The following is a 15643-nucleotide window of genomic DNA, read 5'->3' on the forward strand; positions in this document are numbered from 1 at the left end:
AACTTTCTGAGCCACTTTTCTGCTGCCATTTTGCTTGTTGCCAGTCAAGGAGCTGAATTCTTCGAGTTTCTTAATGATTTCTATTCCTGTTCTGCTGGGATTTGGTTTCATTATTTGAAACCAAATCCCAGCAGAACAGTTAACATGATATTAACTGTTAATCTCATATTTACAGTTAAACAGTTAATATGAGATTATATTTTCATGTTATTGTCTAGTTGAATTTGTGTAAATCAGCTTGCCAAAAATTGTCCTTTAACCTCCTAGGACCTGGCGTCCACATATGTGGAGACCACATTTTGGGTTGTCTAGACCACATTACTAAATTTTGCTCTACAAGGGCCTGATATCCACTTACAAGGACATTATACTGCCACTGTTCTATCAAAATTTGAAACGAATGTCCTCATATGTGTATATCAGGCCCTCACAGAGCAAGATCAGGTAAAACAATAGTTCTTTGTTTTACATTAATCAGGTCTCTTTATGGTTCCAATAAATCATCAACAGATTTCCTAACTGAAGTATTGCATCAGCAAGGACTTCAGTTAAATACAGTCATAAGGAAATAAGACTGTTTATTTATCTGGTTTTACTGCTTAAATGTCCGTAAACAGTGTTTCATAAATGAATCATTGTGCTTCAAGAAAACGTGATGTTTGAGTATCTTGTCTAAACTTTAGCATTAACACTCAGACAAGTTTTAAAACTTTAAAGACAACTTTTAAATTTATACCACTTGCCTTGTGATTGCTCTGCTAATATTATTTGGCTAATGTTATTTTTTTATTTGGTAGTCAGTCCTGTTCATATGTCATAGCTTGTGTATATTTTGAATATATCACAAGAACCGTCATTCATTGTTTTGTCCTTGTTTTCATTTACTTGCTTGTTTGAATCAAGTATTGTTACATGCCTATCATGTACAAACTAACAGGTGAAAATACATTTTCAAGACCATGAAGTGTGTCATTTTTTGACGACCACTGTTAATGTTCAATAGATTTCAGTTCACTGCTTTTGTATTGCACCAAGTCAAAACAACATGAGGTCATGTATCACAATACATGTGCCAGATACAATTTACACATCAATAACTTCCTGTTTACCAAACAGATCAGAGTTCAAGTACATACCTTTATGTGCACTCTGCAAATATCTTCCTGGCCTGCATACGCCCACAGGAACGTGACCTGATGTGACTCAGTTTACGTATATAAAGACCAGAGAAGTTCCCCGTCATTACTGCATCACTCAGCTGATACTTGAACAACATCTTTACCTGACAGGTAAGAATCCTACTTTTCATTCACTGACTTCATGCCTGTGCTCTTTCTGGATATTCATTGGCTGTTTTTGTTTATTTCATAACAGAGGATCAACATGAAGACTGTCCTGCTCCTCTCCGCTCTCCTCTATGCTGCACTGGCAGGTAATATTCAGCACACACAGACTCAAACAAACCTGCTCATCAGTCAATCAGCCAACCCTGAAGAAGTGATGGGAGACTCACTAATGCACCATTTTTACTGACTGTGTCATTTTTCTCTGCAGTTCCAGCTGAAGACAATCAGCAGACTTCAGGTGAGTGTTGAAAGTGTTTCTTTTAAGACGTACAAAGACAGTGAGAACAGAATCTAACACCAACACACGTGTGGTCAGTGTCCCCTTCGCTGTTGGCTTTTGTGTCATATTTAGCTTGCACTGTGACAGACAAGAGAACACACAATAAATAATCAAAACAGTCTGACTACAGTTCAACCAGAGTTTCAGCACCACAACCTTAGACTTCAATATGATCTCAAATTTCAAGTGTAGTATCTTCAGTACAGTTACAACTTGAATGTTGCTTTGAATTACACTGTTACACAGTTTGAAGGTTAGCAATGTGCATTCTTAACCAACTCACACATATTTAACTTGGCCTCATTACAAGGCACATAAATGACCTGTATGCAATTTCAGTTTCTCATGAAGGCAGCTGAAAACATTCACAATTAATAAGGTGATGGTGCCTGACGTAGTCTTTGAAGTCACACGTGCTCACAGTCAGCTAACATATCTAGTTTAGAGTCAGTCACATTGTAAAGTGCTTCACATGTTGTGTGTAGGAACCAATGAGAATATTCTTAAAATGATATATATCTTCCTTTTTATCACTGATTGTGTTAATTTGTTTTTGTGCAGCCCAGGAGTTTGAAGGAGCAGCCAAACCTCAAGGTAAGACTCTTTCACTTCCCTTTTTGACCTTGTTTAGTTCACTGGTAAATAAGCTTTTAATTAACAGCAACAAATAGTCAAATCAAATTCAAACACCTCTCTCTGCAGGCCACAGTAGAGAAGTTTGGATATGTATGAATGTGTAAGCTTATTAAATATAGTGCCCATATTTTTGGCACCCCAACTAAGGATTGATTGGAAAGAATGCTGTGGTGAAACTGATGAGCAATAGGAATTTTACCTTTTGTCAAATGTCTTTACTTACTTACTTTACTTTAAATACATTTTCTCTCCCATTAAAATGTCATTTTAATATGGTTTTTGAGGCTGTTAAACATGCTATAAAAGCATGATCAAAAGTAAAGAAACAAAAGTAGACACAATAATGAAGTATTCATCACTGTCTGCCTGCAGCTCGTTTTAGCTTCTGTCCAGATGGCTGGTTCAGCTATGGTCCTCGCTGCTTCAAGTTCATCAATAGTCCCAGGTCCTGGTTCTCTGCTGAGGTACTGTCATTGAGCTCAACTATACATTTACACCTGAACAATGAGATGTTCCATGGTTTTTGAATTAGCTGAGCAAATTTTTAGAAACACCCTTTCATGGAAATCATAGAAATGGCGGTCTCTGCTTCACCTGAACTAAAGCTTTGGTGATTGTATATATTTGTAGGACAGTCAGTCTCCCACATGACTCACAGAGCTTTAAGTTCACACTGCAGCTTAATGATACATCTCTTTATGTTCATCTATCCAATAGGAGTACTGCAATAGTCTGGGTGGCAATCTGGCCTCAGTTACCAACCTCAGAGAGTACAGCTTCCTCCAACAGATGACACAGACAGCGGGTCACACTACTGCTTGGCTGGGAGGTTTCAGCCTGCAGGTAGAGTTTTAGAAAAAAAGAAACACCACCTCAGTCAGTCCAGATCAAACTTTGGACCTGGTCGGAAGTGGGTCTAGACTTACACAGAATGGATATGAGAATAAATGAAGAGACTAAGTCAACACTCCCTCACACATATGTTCTTTGCATCTCAGAACCGGTGGCTTTGGATTGACCGTGAGGGTTTCTATTACACCAACTGGTACAGCCCGTCCTCTTCCAGCAGCTACCCTTGCCTCTTCCTACGATCCACCTGTGAGTAATATCAGCATCTGAAAATGTTATATTATTTTATTTTCTTACATAGAGCATTGCCTGTAGAGTTAACCTTGATATGTCAGTTCAGATCAAATTTGATACATGGCTTCTTTCAAGCTATGAGACTGACACACCCTGTGTTTAAATGTATGCCATTTTGTTAAATCTGATATACAGTGGGTCAGTAAAGTGTATTATTGTGCCCAAACATATAAGGGTTTGCTTACTGGGGATAACGGTGCAGAATTTGTCAGTCTGCTGCAGAGAATACCAAACTGCTGGGGCACAGGGTAACTGCAGGTGGGGTGTTAATCTAGGTGAAATGAATATATTTTTAAATAAGAATCAATAGGTGCTGACCTCTATTTAAATGCTGTTAATTGCTGATAAAAACCACTGCCTTGATGAATTTAATGTTAATTTTGATTTGTCTCTTTCTAATTCCAGATGGTTGGGGTAACACTCTGTGTACTACCAGTTATTCTTTCATCTGCTCTAAGAATCCATTTGGTTGTTAACATTTATGCTAAACATCTGAGGCCTGTGGGTGGACCACATTGTATTTTTTTTCTGTTTAAAAGCATAAACTCTGTTGTATGTGTTAATGAATGGGAGATTTTTTTTAATTTCTAAAAATGTATTCTTCAAAGACTTAAATAATGAAGTGCTAGTAAATTTTAAACTTTGTTGGTCAGTGTAACAGTTTCTTTTCTATAATAAAGACAATGTGTAATTTCCTTTCTTGTACCTCTTGTAAGTCTCCTTAAAATTCTTTCACACCCAAATAACAATAAACAATATCAATACCAGAAATTAAAGGGGCAGTAAAGCCACACATCCCAAAATTAGATTTATGTGATTTGCCTCTGGTCTGTAATGCTCCTTATGAATCTAGGTTGTTTTGTGTGAGAGATTTGGTTAAATTAATAGATGAACACATGCATGCAAGTGCAGAAACACCATCAGGGATGTTCACTGATAACAGGAAAGAGGATCTGGGTTGAAATACCCAGGCAGGCAGGAACTGTTTAGGAGTCTAAAATACAGAGGAAACACAAATGACCATGAACCAGAGCAGAAATCCGGAACAACAGCTAGGCAGCATGACATTGGTGTGCATAAAAGACAATCAGATTATAAGATGGTAATTCATTTCAGTTTTCAAGTTTATTTACTTTGTGCAAAATCACATTAACAAAAACAAAATGAAACCTTTGGAGTGGTCTAGTCAAAGTCCTGACCTGAATTCATTTAAGATGCTGTGGCATGAACTTATGAAAGCGATTCATGCTCAAAAACCCCCCAAAGACACGTGGGCCAAAATTACTCCAAATGTTTTTCCAATGTGATATCTGTCCTATCAGCATTTTGATTACAGCACATTTTTTGGCCTGTGAAAATTGAATCATTGCGTAATAAAATAATTGTTAAAAAAACAAAACAAATAACAACAACAAAAAAGAAAACAAACCCCCCAAAAAACAGAAATGTGCAGTCACTCTAAGAACATCTTTTAGCACCCCTACTAGGTCAAGAATTGTTTATGGTAAAATGGTAAATGGCCTGCATTTGTATAGCGCTTTTCTAGTCCTTAAGGACCCCAAAGCGCTTTACACTACATTCAGTCATTCACCCATTCACACACACATTCACACACTGGCGATAGCAAGCTACATTGTAGCCACAGCTGCCCTGGGGCGCACTGACAGAGGCGAGGCTGCCGGACACAGGCGCCACCGGGCCCTCTGACCCGGTGGCGCCTGAGTAAATGTCATAATCCTGGGTCTCTGACCCAGTTTTTTTGAGTTCTGTAAAATTTATGGTTGTTTGAGTATTGTATTTTCCATGAACTTTTGAGTTTTCATCATAGGCTATATTTAGGTCCTTGAATTTTCTGTTTATTTTATCTCCCCTGTGTTCCTTAATGTGTTCCTTAAAGTTTTTCTAGTAGAGATCACAGTCAGACACTAGTAGGGGTGAGGTACCATGCAAAGCAATCCCAACTCTCTAGTACCACAGGCCCTTTGCCCCTCAATCCAGTCAGAATAGCCTGATATGACAGTCTCACATATTAGAACTTTCCACTCTTGGAATGTTGGGTTTGTGGGCAATGTCTCAGTATAATTCTGGCTGCAGAGACAAACCTGACTGTGCACCATTTTTGCAGTGGTGGAATTACTGTTTTATCTCGTAGAAGACCTAAACATAGGTACCTCACCCCTACTAGTGTCTGACTGTGATCTCTACTAGAAAAACTTTAAGGAACACATTAAGGAACACAGGGGAGATAAAATAAACAGAAAATTCAAGGACCTAAATATAGCCTATGATGAAAACTCAAAAGTTCATGGAAAATACAATACTCAAACAACCATAAATTTTACAGAACTCAAAAAAACTGGGTCAGAGACCCAGGATTATGACATTTACTCAGGCGCCACCGGGTCAGAGGGCCCGGTGGCGCCTGTGTCCGGCAGCCTCGCCTCTGTCAGTGCGCCCCAGGGCAGCTGTGGCTACAATGTAGCTTGCTATCGCCAGTGTGTGAATGTGTGTGTGAATGGGTGAATGACTGAATGTAGTGTAAAGCGCTTTGGGGTCCTTAAGGACTAGAAAAGCGCTATACAAATGCAGGCCATTTACCATTTTACCATAAACAATTCTTGACCTAGTAGGGGTGCTAAAAGATGTTCTTAGAGTGACTGCACATTTCTGTTTTTTGGGGGGTTTGTTTTCTTTTTTGTTGTTGTTATTTGTTTTGTTTTTTTAACAATTATTTTATTACGCAATGATTCAATTTTCACAGGCCAAAAAATGTGCTGTAATCAAAATGCTGATAGGACAGATATCACATTGGAAAAACATTTGGAGTAATTTTGGCCCACGTGTCTTTGGGGGGTTTTTGAGCATGAATCGCTTTCATAAGTTCATGCCACAGCATCTTAAATGAATTCAGGTCAGGACTTTGACTAGACCACTCCAAAGGTTTCATTTTGTTTTTGTTAATGTGATTTTGCACAAAGTAAATAAACTTGAAAACTGAAATGAATTACCATCTTATAATCTGATTGTCTTTTATGCACACCAATGTCATGCTGCCTAGCTGTTGTTCCGGATTTCTGCTCTGGTTCATGGTCATTTGTGTTTCCTCTGTATTTTAGACTCCTAAACAGTTCCTGCCTGCCTGGGTATTTCAACCCAGATCCTCTTTCCTGTTATCAGTGAACATCCCTGATGGTGTTTCTGCACTTGCATGCATGTGTTCATCTATTAATTTAACCAAATCTCTCACACAAAACAACCTAGATTCATAAGGAGCATTACAGACCAGAGGCAAATCACATAAATCTAATTTTGGGATGTGTGGCTTTACTGCCCCTTTAATTTCTGGTATTGATATTGTTTATTGTTATTTGGGTGTGAAAGAATTTTAAGGAGACTTACAAGAGGTACAAGAAAGGAAATTACACATTGTCTTTATTATAGAAAAGAAACTGTTACACTGACCAACAAAGTTTAAAATTTACTAGCACTTCATTATTTAAGTCTTTGAAGAATACATTTTTAGAAATTAAAAAAAATCTCCCATTCATTAACACATACAACAGAGTTTATGCTTTTAAACAGAAAAAAAATACAATGTGGTCCACCCACAGGCCTCAGATGTTTAGCATAAATGTTAACAACCAAATGGATTCTTAGAGCAGATGAAAGAATAACTGGTAGTACACAGAGTGTTACCCCAACCATCTGGAATTAGAAAGAGACAAATCAAAATTAACATTAAATTCATCAAGGCAGTGGTTTTTATCAGCAATTAACAGCATTTAAATAGAGGTCAGCACCTATTGATTCTTATTTAAAAATATATTCATTTCACCTAGATTAACACCCCACCTGCAGTTACCCTGTGCCCCAGCAGTTTGGTATTCTCTGCAGCAGACTGACAAATTCTGCACCGTTATCCCCAGTAAGCAAACCCTTATATGTTTGGGCACAATAATACACTTTACTGACCCACTGTATATCAGATTTAACAAAATGGCATACATTTAAACACAGGGTGTGTCAGTCTCATAGCTTGAAAGAAGCCATGTATCAAATTTGATCTGAACTGACATATCAAGGTTAACTCTACAGGCAATGCTCTATGTAAGAAAATAAAATAATATAACATTTTCAGATGCTGATATTACTCACAGGTGGATCGTAGGAAGAGGCAAGGGTAGCTGCTGGAAGAGGACGGGCTGTACCAGTTGGTGTAATAGAAACCCTCACGGTCAATCCAAAGCCACCGGTTCTGAGATGCAAAGAACATATGTGTGAGGGAGTGTTGACTTAGTCTCTTCATTTATTCTCATATCCATTCTGTGTAAGTCTAGACCCACTTCCGACCAGGTCCAAAGTTTGATCTGGACTGACTGAGGTGGTGTTTCTTTTTTTCTAAAACTCTACCTGCAGGCTGAAACCTCCCAGCCAAGCAGTAGTGTGACCCGCTGTCTGTGTCATCTGTTGGAGGAAGCTGTACTCTCTGAGGTTGGTAACTGAGGCCAGATTGCCACCCAGACTATTGCAGTACTCCTATTGGATAGATGAACATAAAGAGATGTATCATTAAGCTGCAGTGTGAACTTAAAGCTCTGTGAGTCATGTGGGAGACTGACTGTCCTACAAATATATACAATCACCAAAGCTTTAGTTCAGGTGAAGCAGAGACCGCCATTTCTATGATTTCCATGAAAGGGTGTTTCTAAAAATTTGCTCAGCTAATTCAAAAACCATGGAACATCTCATTGTTCAGGTGTAAATGTATAGTTGAGCTCAATGACAGTACCTCAGCAGAGAACCAGGACCTGGGACTATTGATGAACTTGAAGCAGCGAGGACCATAGCTGAACCAGCCATCTGGACAGAAGCTAAAACGAGCTGCAGGCAGACAGTGATGAATACTTCATTATTGTGTCTACTTTTGTTTCTTTACTTTTGATCATGCTTTTATAGCATGTTTAACAGCCTCAAAAACCATATTAAAATGACATTTTAATGGGAGAGAAAATGTATTTAAAGTAAAGTAAGTAAGTAAAGACATTTGACAAAAGGTAAAATTCCTATTGCTCATCAGTTTCACCACAGCATTCTTTCCAATCAATCCTTAGTTGGGGTGCCAAAAATATGGGCACTATATTTAATAAGCTTACACATTCATACATATCCAAACTTCTCTACTGTGGCCTGCAGAGAGAGGTGTTTGAATTTGATTTGACTATTTGTTGCTGTTAATTAAAAGCTTATTTACCAGTGAACTAAACAAGGTCAAAAAGGGAAGTGAAAGAGTCTTACCTTGAGGTTTGGCTGCTCCTTCAAACTCCTGGGCTGCACAAAAACAAATTAACACAATCAGTGATAAAAAGGAAGATATATATCATTTTAAGAATATTCTCATTGGTTCCTACACACAACATGTGAAGCACTTTACAATGTGACTGACTCTAAACTAGATATGTTAGCTGACTGTGAGCACGTGTGACTTCAAAGACTACGTCAGGCACCATCACCTTATTAATTGTGAATGTTTTCAGCTGCCTTCATGAGAAACTGAAATTGCATACAGGTCATTTATGTGCCTTGTAATGAGGCCAAGTTAAATATGTGTGAGTTGGTTAAGAATGCACATTGCTAACCTTCAAACTGTGTAACAGTGTAATTCAAAGCAACATTCAAGTTGTAACTGTACTGAAGATACTACACTTGAAATTTGAGATCATATTGAAGTCTAAGGTTGTGGTGCTGAAACTCTGGTTGAACTGTAGTCAGACTGTTTTGATTATTTATTGTGTGTTCTCTTGTCTGTCACAGTGCAAGCTAAATATGACACAAAAGCCAACAGCGAAGGGGACACTGACCACACGTGTGTTGGTGTTAGATTCTGTTCTCACTGTCTTTGTACGTCTTAAAAGAAACACTTTCAACACTCACCTGAAGTCTGCTGATTGTCTTCAGCTGGAACTGCAGAGAAAAATGACACAGTCAGTAAAAATGGTGCATTAGTGAGTCTCCCATCACTTCTTCAGGGTTGGCTGATTGACTGATGAGCAGGTTTGTTTGAGTCTGTGTGTGCTGAATATTACCTGCCAGTGCAGCATAGAGGAGAGCGGAGAGGAGCAGGACAGTCTTCATGTTGATCCTCTGTTATGAAATAAACAAAAACAGCCAATGAATATCCAGAAAGAGCACAGGCATGAAGTCAGTGAATGAAAAGTAGGATTCTTACCTGTCAGGTAAAGATGTTGTTCAAGTATCAGCTGAGTGATGCAGTAATGACGGGGAACTTCTCTGGTCTTTATATACGTAAACTGAGTCACATCAGGTCACGTTCCTGTGGGCGTATGCAGGCCAGGAAGATATTTGCAGAGTGCACATAAAGGTATGTACTTGAACTCTGATCTGTTTGGTAAACAGGAAGTTATTGATGTGTAAATTGTATCTGGCACATGTATTGTGATACATGACCTCATGTTGTTTGACTTGGTGCAATACAAAAGCAGTGAACTGAAATCTATTGAACATTAACAGTGGTCGTCAAAAAATGACACACTTCATGGTCTTGAAAATGTATTTTCACCTGTTAGTTTGTACATGATAGGCATGTAACAATACTTGATTCAAACAAGCAAGTAAATGAAAACAAGGACAAAACAATGAATGACGGTTCTTGTGATATATTCAAAATATACACAAGCTATGACATATGAACAGGACTGACTACCAAATAAAAAAATAACATTAGCCAAATAATATTAGCAGAGCAATCACAAGGCAAGTGGTATAAATTTAAAAGTTGTCTTTAAAGTTTTAAAACTTGTCTGAGTGTTAATGCTAAAGTTTAGACAAGATACTCAAACATCACGTTTTCTTGAAGCACAATGATTCATTTATGAAACACTGTTTACGGACATTTAAGCAGTAAAACCAGATAAATAAACAGTCTTATTTCCTTATGACTGTATTTAACTGAAGTCCTTGCTGATGCAATACTTCAGTTAGGAAATCTGTTGATGATTTATTGGAACCATAAAGAGACCTGATTAATGTAAAAACAAAGAACTATTGTTTTACCTGATCTTGCTCTGTGAGGGCCTGATATACACATATGAGGACATTCGTTTCAAATTTTGATAGAACAGTGGCAGTATAATGTCCTTGTAAGTGGATATCAGGCCCTTGTAGAGCAAAATTTAGTAATGTGGTCTAGACAACCCAAAATGTGGTCTCCACATATGTGGACGCCAGGTCCTAGGAGGTTAAAGGACAATTTTTGGCAAGCTGATTTACACAAATTCAACTAGACAATAACATGAAAATATAATCTCATATTAACTGTTTAACTGTAAATATGAGATTAACAGTTAATATCATGTTAACTGTTCTGCTGGGATTTGGTTTCAAATAATGAAACCAAATCCCAGCAGAACAGGAATAGAAATCATTAAGAAACTCGAAGAATTCAGCTCCTTGACTGGCAACAAGCAAAATGGCAGCAGAAAAGTGGCTCAGAAAGTTAAAAGTAGCTACCAATTTGTAGTGATCTAGCCTAAATTAGTTAACATTTTTGACACTGTTGAGATAGTAAATATATAAAAACAGACACAGTCTCCACACTATAGGAACAGTTTACACTTGTGCTATATTTCAGGTAAATTTTTAAATCTGCACCACTAATTTAATGACAAATAAGTCATGAAATGACTCTGCCGTCTTCTTTCTGGTGCAGTAGCAAAAATTGTGCTTGAAGTAAACAAAATTGAACTGAGATGAACTGAACATTAATAGTGGTCGCCAGTTAATGACACCCTAAACCTTTTTGCAAACTTCATTGTCTCGAAAATGTATTTTTACTTATCAATTTACTCTCAGTAAGCATGATGACATTAATTAATGACATGAATCTCATATTCAACAAAAGTACCATTTAATGGAGTGTAAAGAGCAGACATTTGTAGATATTGTAGTAGAAAAGGCATCCAGAACGGTTGCTTCTACGTTATTCTGGTACTGCCACAAAACTGTATTAAAACTGTATTAAAACATAAAACTGTACACGAACCACTACTACATCTTAAATACTACAGCTGTTCTGTTACTCAACATAGTTACCAAGACAAACCACACCATTTCCTCATATTCTGACTTGGATGTTATTCTTTCCTATCACTATTACAGTTAAAAAAGAAATACGTGTCCTTGAGGGCTAGGATTATTTGAGTATCGTAATTCCTGATGCTGCTCACCTCTGCAGTAAATCAGGAATTTAAACAGGGTGTTTGTGTATTAAAAGTAAAGTTTTAACTGTTAACAGCATGTACCAGAGATAGTGACATTAATAAAACATTCAATATTGCTTTCTGGATCTGATTTAGGGTTAATTTTAACTCAAACAGTTTGGAGTGTGTGTGGAAATGCAGTGCACCATACTGCCCTATCTGACTAAAGAAAAGGAAGATCACAAGGTATGAAATGATCAGAGCAGAGTAAAAGGTCCAAATCAGAAACAAAAGCACAGACTGAGCATTTTTCTAAAGTCTAGACATGTTTAAATGAAAATCAATGTAATAAAGTGTCACAGAATTTGATTTTATTTAAGCAATTGGGAAAAGAAACATCTTAACCCTTTCACGCATAATGGTCACTACAGTGGACGGCTACTCGAAGGCTGTTTGCTTGTATTTGTGTCAGTATTGATGGTATACTTAACATAAACCACTACATTGGACACTGATGTGTAACTCCATACCCTGCCACCGACTGGTCGTTTAATGTTACCACAGATGTATGACGTGTTTCATTGTAATTATTGTTACTTCTATCCTGACTGAGGTTGTCATAATTCATGCATGAAAGGGTAAAAATGCTTCCAGATTGTAAAATCCAGAAAGCTATTTCATCATGTTAGCTCTTAGATCTGAGATATCTACCAGGTTGATATATTTTGAGCCTACATCACAGTAAACTTTTAGATTATGTGTATTTTATTTATTAATCATTATTTGCATAGACTTCCAACACACCAAATACACAGACAGCAAAAGTAAACAAAATAAGTCTACCAATGTGCCTGAAACAAAGAGCAAAACACAAAAACAACTATGATGTATGAACTTCCACACTAATGAAGCTAAAAAAGGTCATTATCTCAGGCAAAAAAACAACAACAAAAAAACCCACAGGGGCAGTAATAGTCAGGCAAAACATTTGCAGCTGGGTATAACTGCATACATATAAAAACTACCTGAAATCCTTTTAGTGAAAGCACTTCCTTTAGATTTAGTTCATTTTGCATCGGAACACCCTTGTTCCTAATTTAGTTTCAGCTTTCAGGACAAAAACAAGTCTTGGGGCAGAAAAGAATAACTTCCAACACTGTTCTGATCAACGTGGGTCATTAAGCAAGATCGACACAAAGTCAGATTAGACTTAATATAAGTTCATATCAGTCTTACTAAACAATGACATTAAAGACACGTTCATGTTATTACAATATAGCACAGGACTTTTTCACACTAAGATCAGATAGATCTGTCAAAACAAAAACAAACAAACAGAGAACAACAATGAATTATGGTTCTTCAAAATATACACAAGCTATGACATATGAAGAGGACTAGTAACCAAATAACATTAGTGGAACAGTTGCAAAACCAGTGGTCTAAATCTGAAGCTAAACTTGGTCTTAGTGCTAACTCTAAACTTTAGACATGATACTCAAACATCAAATTTACTTGGAGCACAATGATCTGTTTATGAAAAACATAATCTGTTTCTGGGTTCGTGGACATTTAAGCAGTAAAACCAGTCAAATAAACTGTGTGTTTTTTCCTTATGACTGGATTTCGCGGAAGTCATTTTTTCTTGGCAGTGATGCAATGTTTCAGTTAGGAAATCCATTGTTGATTAACTGGAACTATAAAGACATTCTATCATAGAATGATTAACCATAACCAACGGCAAAGAATAACATCACCTGAAACAATAACTTTTATTACCAAAAGAACTGGTATTATGGGGAACAGTCAATACTGTACCGTCTAAACAAACCCCAAATCACATAGAATGTTTAAATAAACAAATTTAAGGAGTCAAAAAAGCCTCACAAATGCTGAGTAAACGTTCCCAGGACCAGGACAGCACCACAGTGCATCCCAGAAGTCAAACACTCGAGATTTGTGTTGTAACAATCTGTTTCTAATGCGTCATGTTTTGGAATTCAGCAAGTTGGAATACTCTGGTTTAGAGTGATCTCCATGAACCAGGAAAAGGCTTTTTATTTGAAAGGATCATGGAGATTTACGTTATCTGGTTTTGTACACTTTTAGATTAATATTATTCATTAACTGTATTAAGATTATTTGCATCTACAGCTGTTTAAACCAGCTGTTCTGCTTGCTTATGCAGATGATTTATAATGTTTTTATTAGGAGGGATGCAGATATAAGGGCATTAGAGTCATGTCTTCGTAGGAGAAATGTTTAAGGGCCGAAAATGTCATGGTCTCCGTGTCTCTCCGGCTGGGTCACGTTGGGCTACAGTATTGTTTTTTGTTTTTTTCTGTCACTCCCTCTCTCCCTCACTGTCCTCTGTCTGCCTTGGCGGAGCTCATCTCCTGCTTTTGGGCCCGCCCACCTGTCCTGATGATCTGCACCTGCCACTGATTAGTTCCTGCTTCCTCCTGGCCGCTATTTAAGGTTGCGGCTCAGAACAGCTCATGACTGGAACGTTGAATGCCTTGAGTTCGTAAAGCCCCAGCTAAATCTAAAAGTGCTTTAGTGATTGTTTAGCATAATATTAATACTCGCTTCTGTGTGCAGATTCCCTGGATCTGTTTGAGCCCTCTGTTTGTTAATTCAGGGCAGTGATCTTAAACATCTGTTTGAGTCTCTGCATCAGAGAGTCCGAATAAGATATCCTGAACCAGAACTCAGAATCAGTAGAAGAACAATGGATAATAACATTAGATTAGCAAGGCTAGGCAGAGAGGTGTTTCCCTGTGTGCCTCTTACAGAGGAGGGAGCAGGTACCACATGAGGTTGGACATGGACGGGGAGGATTTGCAGGGAAACAGCAAGACTGCCATGATAATCTTTGTTTTTGTCTCACTATATAAAGTTGTACAGCCCGTTTGAGGGTTATCCTTTTTGTGAACCAGATGCTTGATTTCACACAGAGGTCCACAGTGCTGTGTAAACTTGTAATTTCAACTACCAACACAAATTAAATCTTTTTAAATGACAACTTTCTCCTGAAATTCCTCCTAAAAAATTTGAACACGACAAGTGACAACAGACAAGGGACTGTATTATGTATACACACACGTGTTAATAGTGTAGTTTAACACAAACTAATAAGGCTAGAACCGAACAATGACAGAAGACAATAACAGTTGCACTAATCCCCCAAAACTGCTTTCATGCTATCTAATATCAGTATGAATGTACTGATTGGAGTCATGACACATTCTTAAAAACTGTGAAAAGCAGTACATACTGATGTCCCCTTATGTTTCATGGATTACAGGGATCATCTCTGAGGTTGTCGACTTTGTTCTGCCAGCAGTACGCCAATTTTGAGATGCCTTGCCCGTAGCTATTTATGTTTGATGCTTTCATATATATACAGTGGCTTGCAAAAGTATTCGGCCCCCTTGAACTTTCCCACATTTTGTCACATTACAGCCACAAACATGAATCTATCTAATTATTGGAATTCCACGTGAAAGACCAACACAAAATGGTGCACACTTGAGAAGGGGAACGAAAATCATACATGATTCCAAACATTTATTTTTTTACAAATAAGTTACTCCAAAGTGGGGTGTGCGTAATTATTCAGCTCCCTGAGTTAATACTTTGTAGAACCACCTTTTGCTGCAATTACAGCTGCCAGTCTTTTAGGGTCTGTCTCTACCAGCTTTGCACATCTACATACTACGAATACTTTTGCAAGCCACTGTATGAAAGCTGCAGGGACCAAGTCTCCAGGCAGACATGATATAGGAATTAAGTCAGGAAGAAAAAAAAAAGCAATGCTTTAACATAGATTCCAAAGAAGGTTTAGTTTTGCAGGTCACGGTGAAACTTTAACTTTTAAAGCTTCTCTGGGGAGACAAGTGACTAACAGCACAGATTTAGAATTACTACCAGAAATCATACCGTGTGAATTCTTTCCTCTTCTCAGGCTGACCCCGAGTAACGACTAAAACAAAAAATGTTTGGTTGGGTGCTGTCACTAT

General features: G+C 37.7%; 2 protein-coding genes across 2 annotated transcripts; one reads left to right on the forward strand and one right to left on the reverse strand.

Moving 5' to 3' along the window:
• Positions 1-634: 634 nt before the first annotated feature.
• LOC120745070 (ladderlectin-like) lies at positions 635-4875 on the forward strand. The gene is made up of 8 exons (XM_040049717.1): positions 635-1289; positions 1375-1432; positions 1555-1584; positions 2188-2220; positions 2635-2726; positions 2980-3105; positions 3261-3360; positions 3811-4875. Exons 2-8 carry the CDS (start codon positions 1384-1386, stop codon positions 3879-3881), a joined length of 501 nt encoding a protein of 166 aa, XP_039905651.1. The 5' UTR covers positions 635-1289; positions 1375-1383; the 3' UTR covers positions 3882-4875.
• Positions 4876-6719: 1844 nt separating this feature from the next.
• On the reverse strand, positions 6720-9800 carry LOC120745071 (ladderlectin-like). The gene is made up of 8 exons (XM_040049718.1): positions 9632-9800; positions 9489-9546; positions 9337-9366; positions 8701-8733; positions 8195-8286; positions 7816-7941; positions 7561-7660; positions 6720-7110 (listed from the first exon to the last, which is right to left on the reverse strand). The coding sequence occupies exons 2-8, from the start codon at positions 9535-9537 to the stop codon at positions 7040-7042; spliced, it is 501 nt and encodes a 166-aa protein (XP_039905652.1). The 5' UTR covers positions 9538-9546; positions 9632-9800; the 3' UTR covers positions 6720-7039.
• Between the last annotated feature and the right edge of the window lie 5843 nt (positions 9801-15643).

Source organism: Simochromis diagramma, unplaced genomic scaffold (assembly GCF_900408965.1).
Source record: "Simochromis diagramma unplaced genomic scaffold, fSimDia1.1 OVJJ01000456.1, whole genome shotgun sequence".
In the NCBI taxonomy this organism is placed as follows: Eukaryota; Metazoa; Chordata; class Actinopteri; order Cichliformes; family Cichlidae; genus Simochromis; species Simochromis diagramma.

Excerpts from the sequence above, each read along its gene's own strand:
- LOC120745071 (XM_040049718.1), bottom strand. The coding sequence starts at position 9,537 with ATGAAGACTGTCCTGCTCCTCTCCGCTCTCCTCTATGCTGCACTGGCA. Across the intron at positions 8,734-9,336 it reads AGACAATCAGCAGACTTCAG|CCCAGGAGTTTGAAGGAGCA; the intron begins GTGAGTGTTGAA and ends GTTTTTGTGCAG. Across the intron at positions 7,111-7,560 it reads CCTCTTCCTACGATCCACCT|ATGGTTGGGGTAACACTCTG; the intron begins GTGAGTAATATC and ends TTCTAATTCCAG.
- LOC120745070 (XM_040049717.1), top strand. The coding sequence starts at position 1,384 with ATGAAGACTGTCCTGCTCCTCTCCGCTCTCCTCTATGCTGCACTGGCA. Across the intron at positions 2,221-2,634 it reads AGGAGCAGCCAAACCTCAAG|CTCGTTTTAGCTTCTGTCCA; the intron begins GTAAGACTCTTT and ends GTCTGCCTGCAG. Across the intron at positions 2,727-2,979 it reads GGTCCTGGTTCTCTGCTGAG|GAGTACTGCAATAGTCTGGG; the intron begins GTACTGTCATTG and ends TCTATCCAATAG.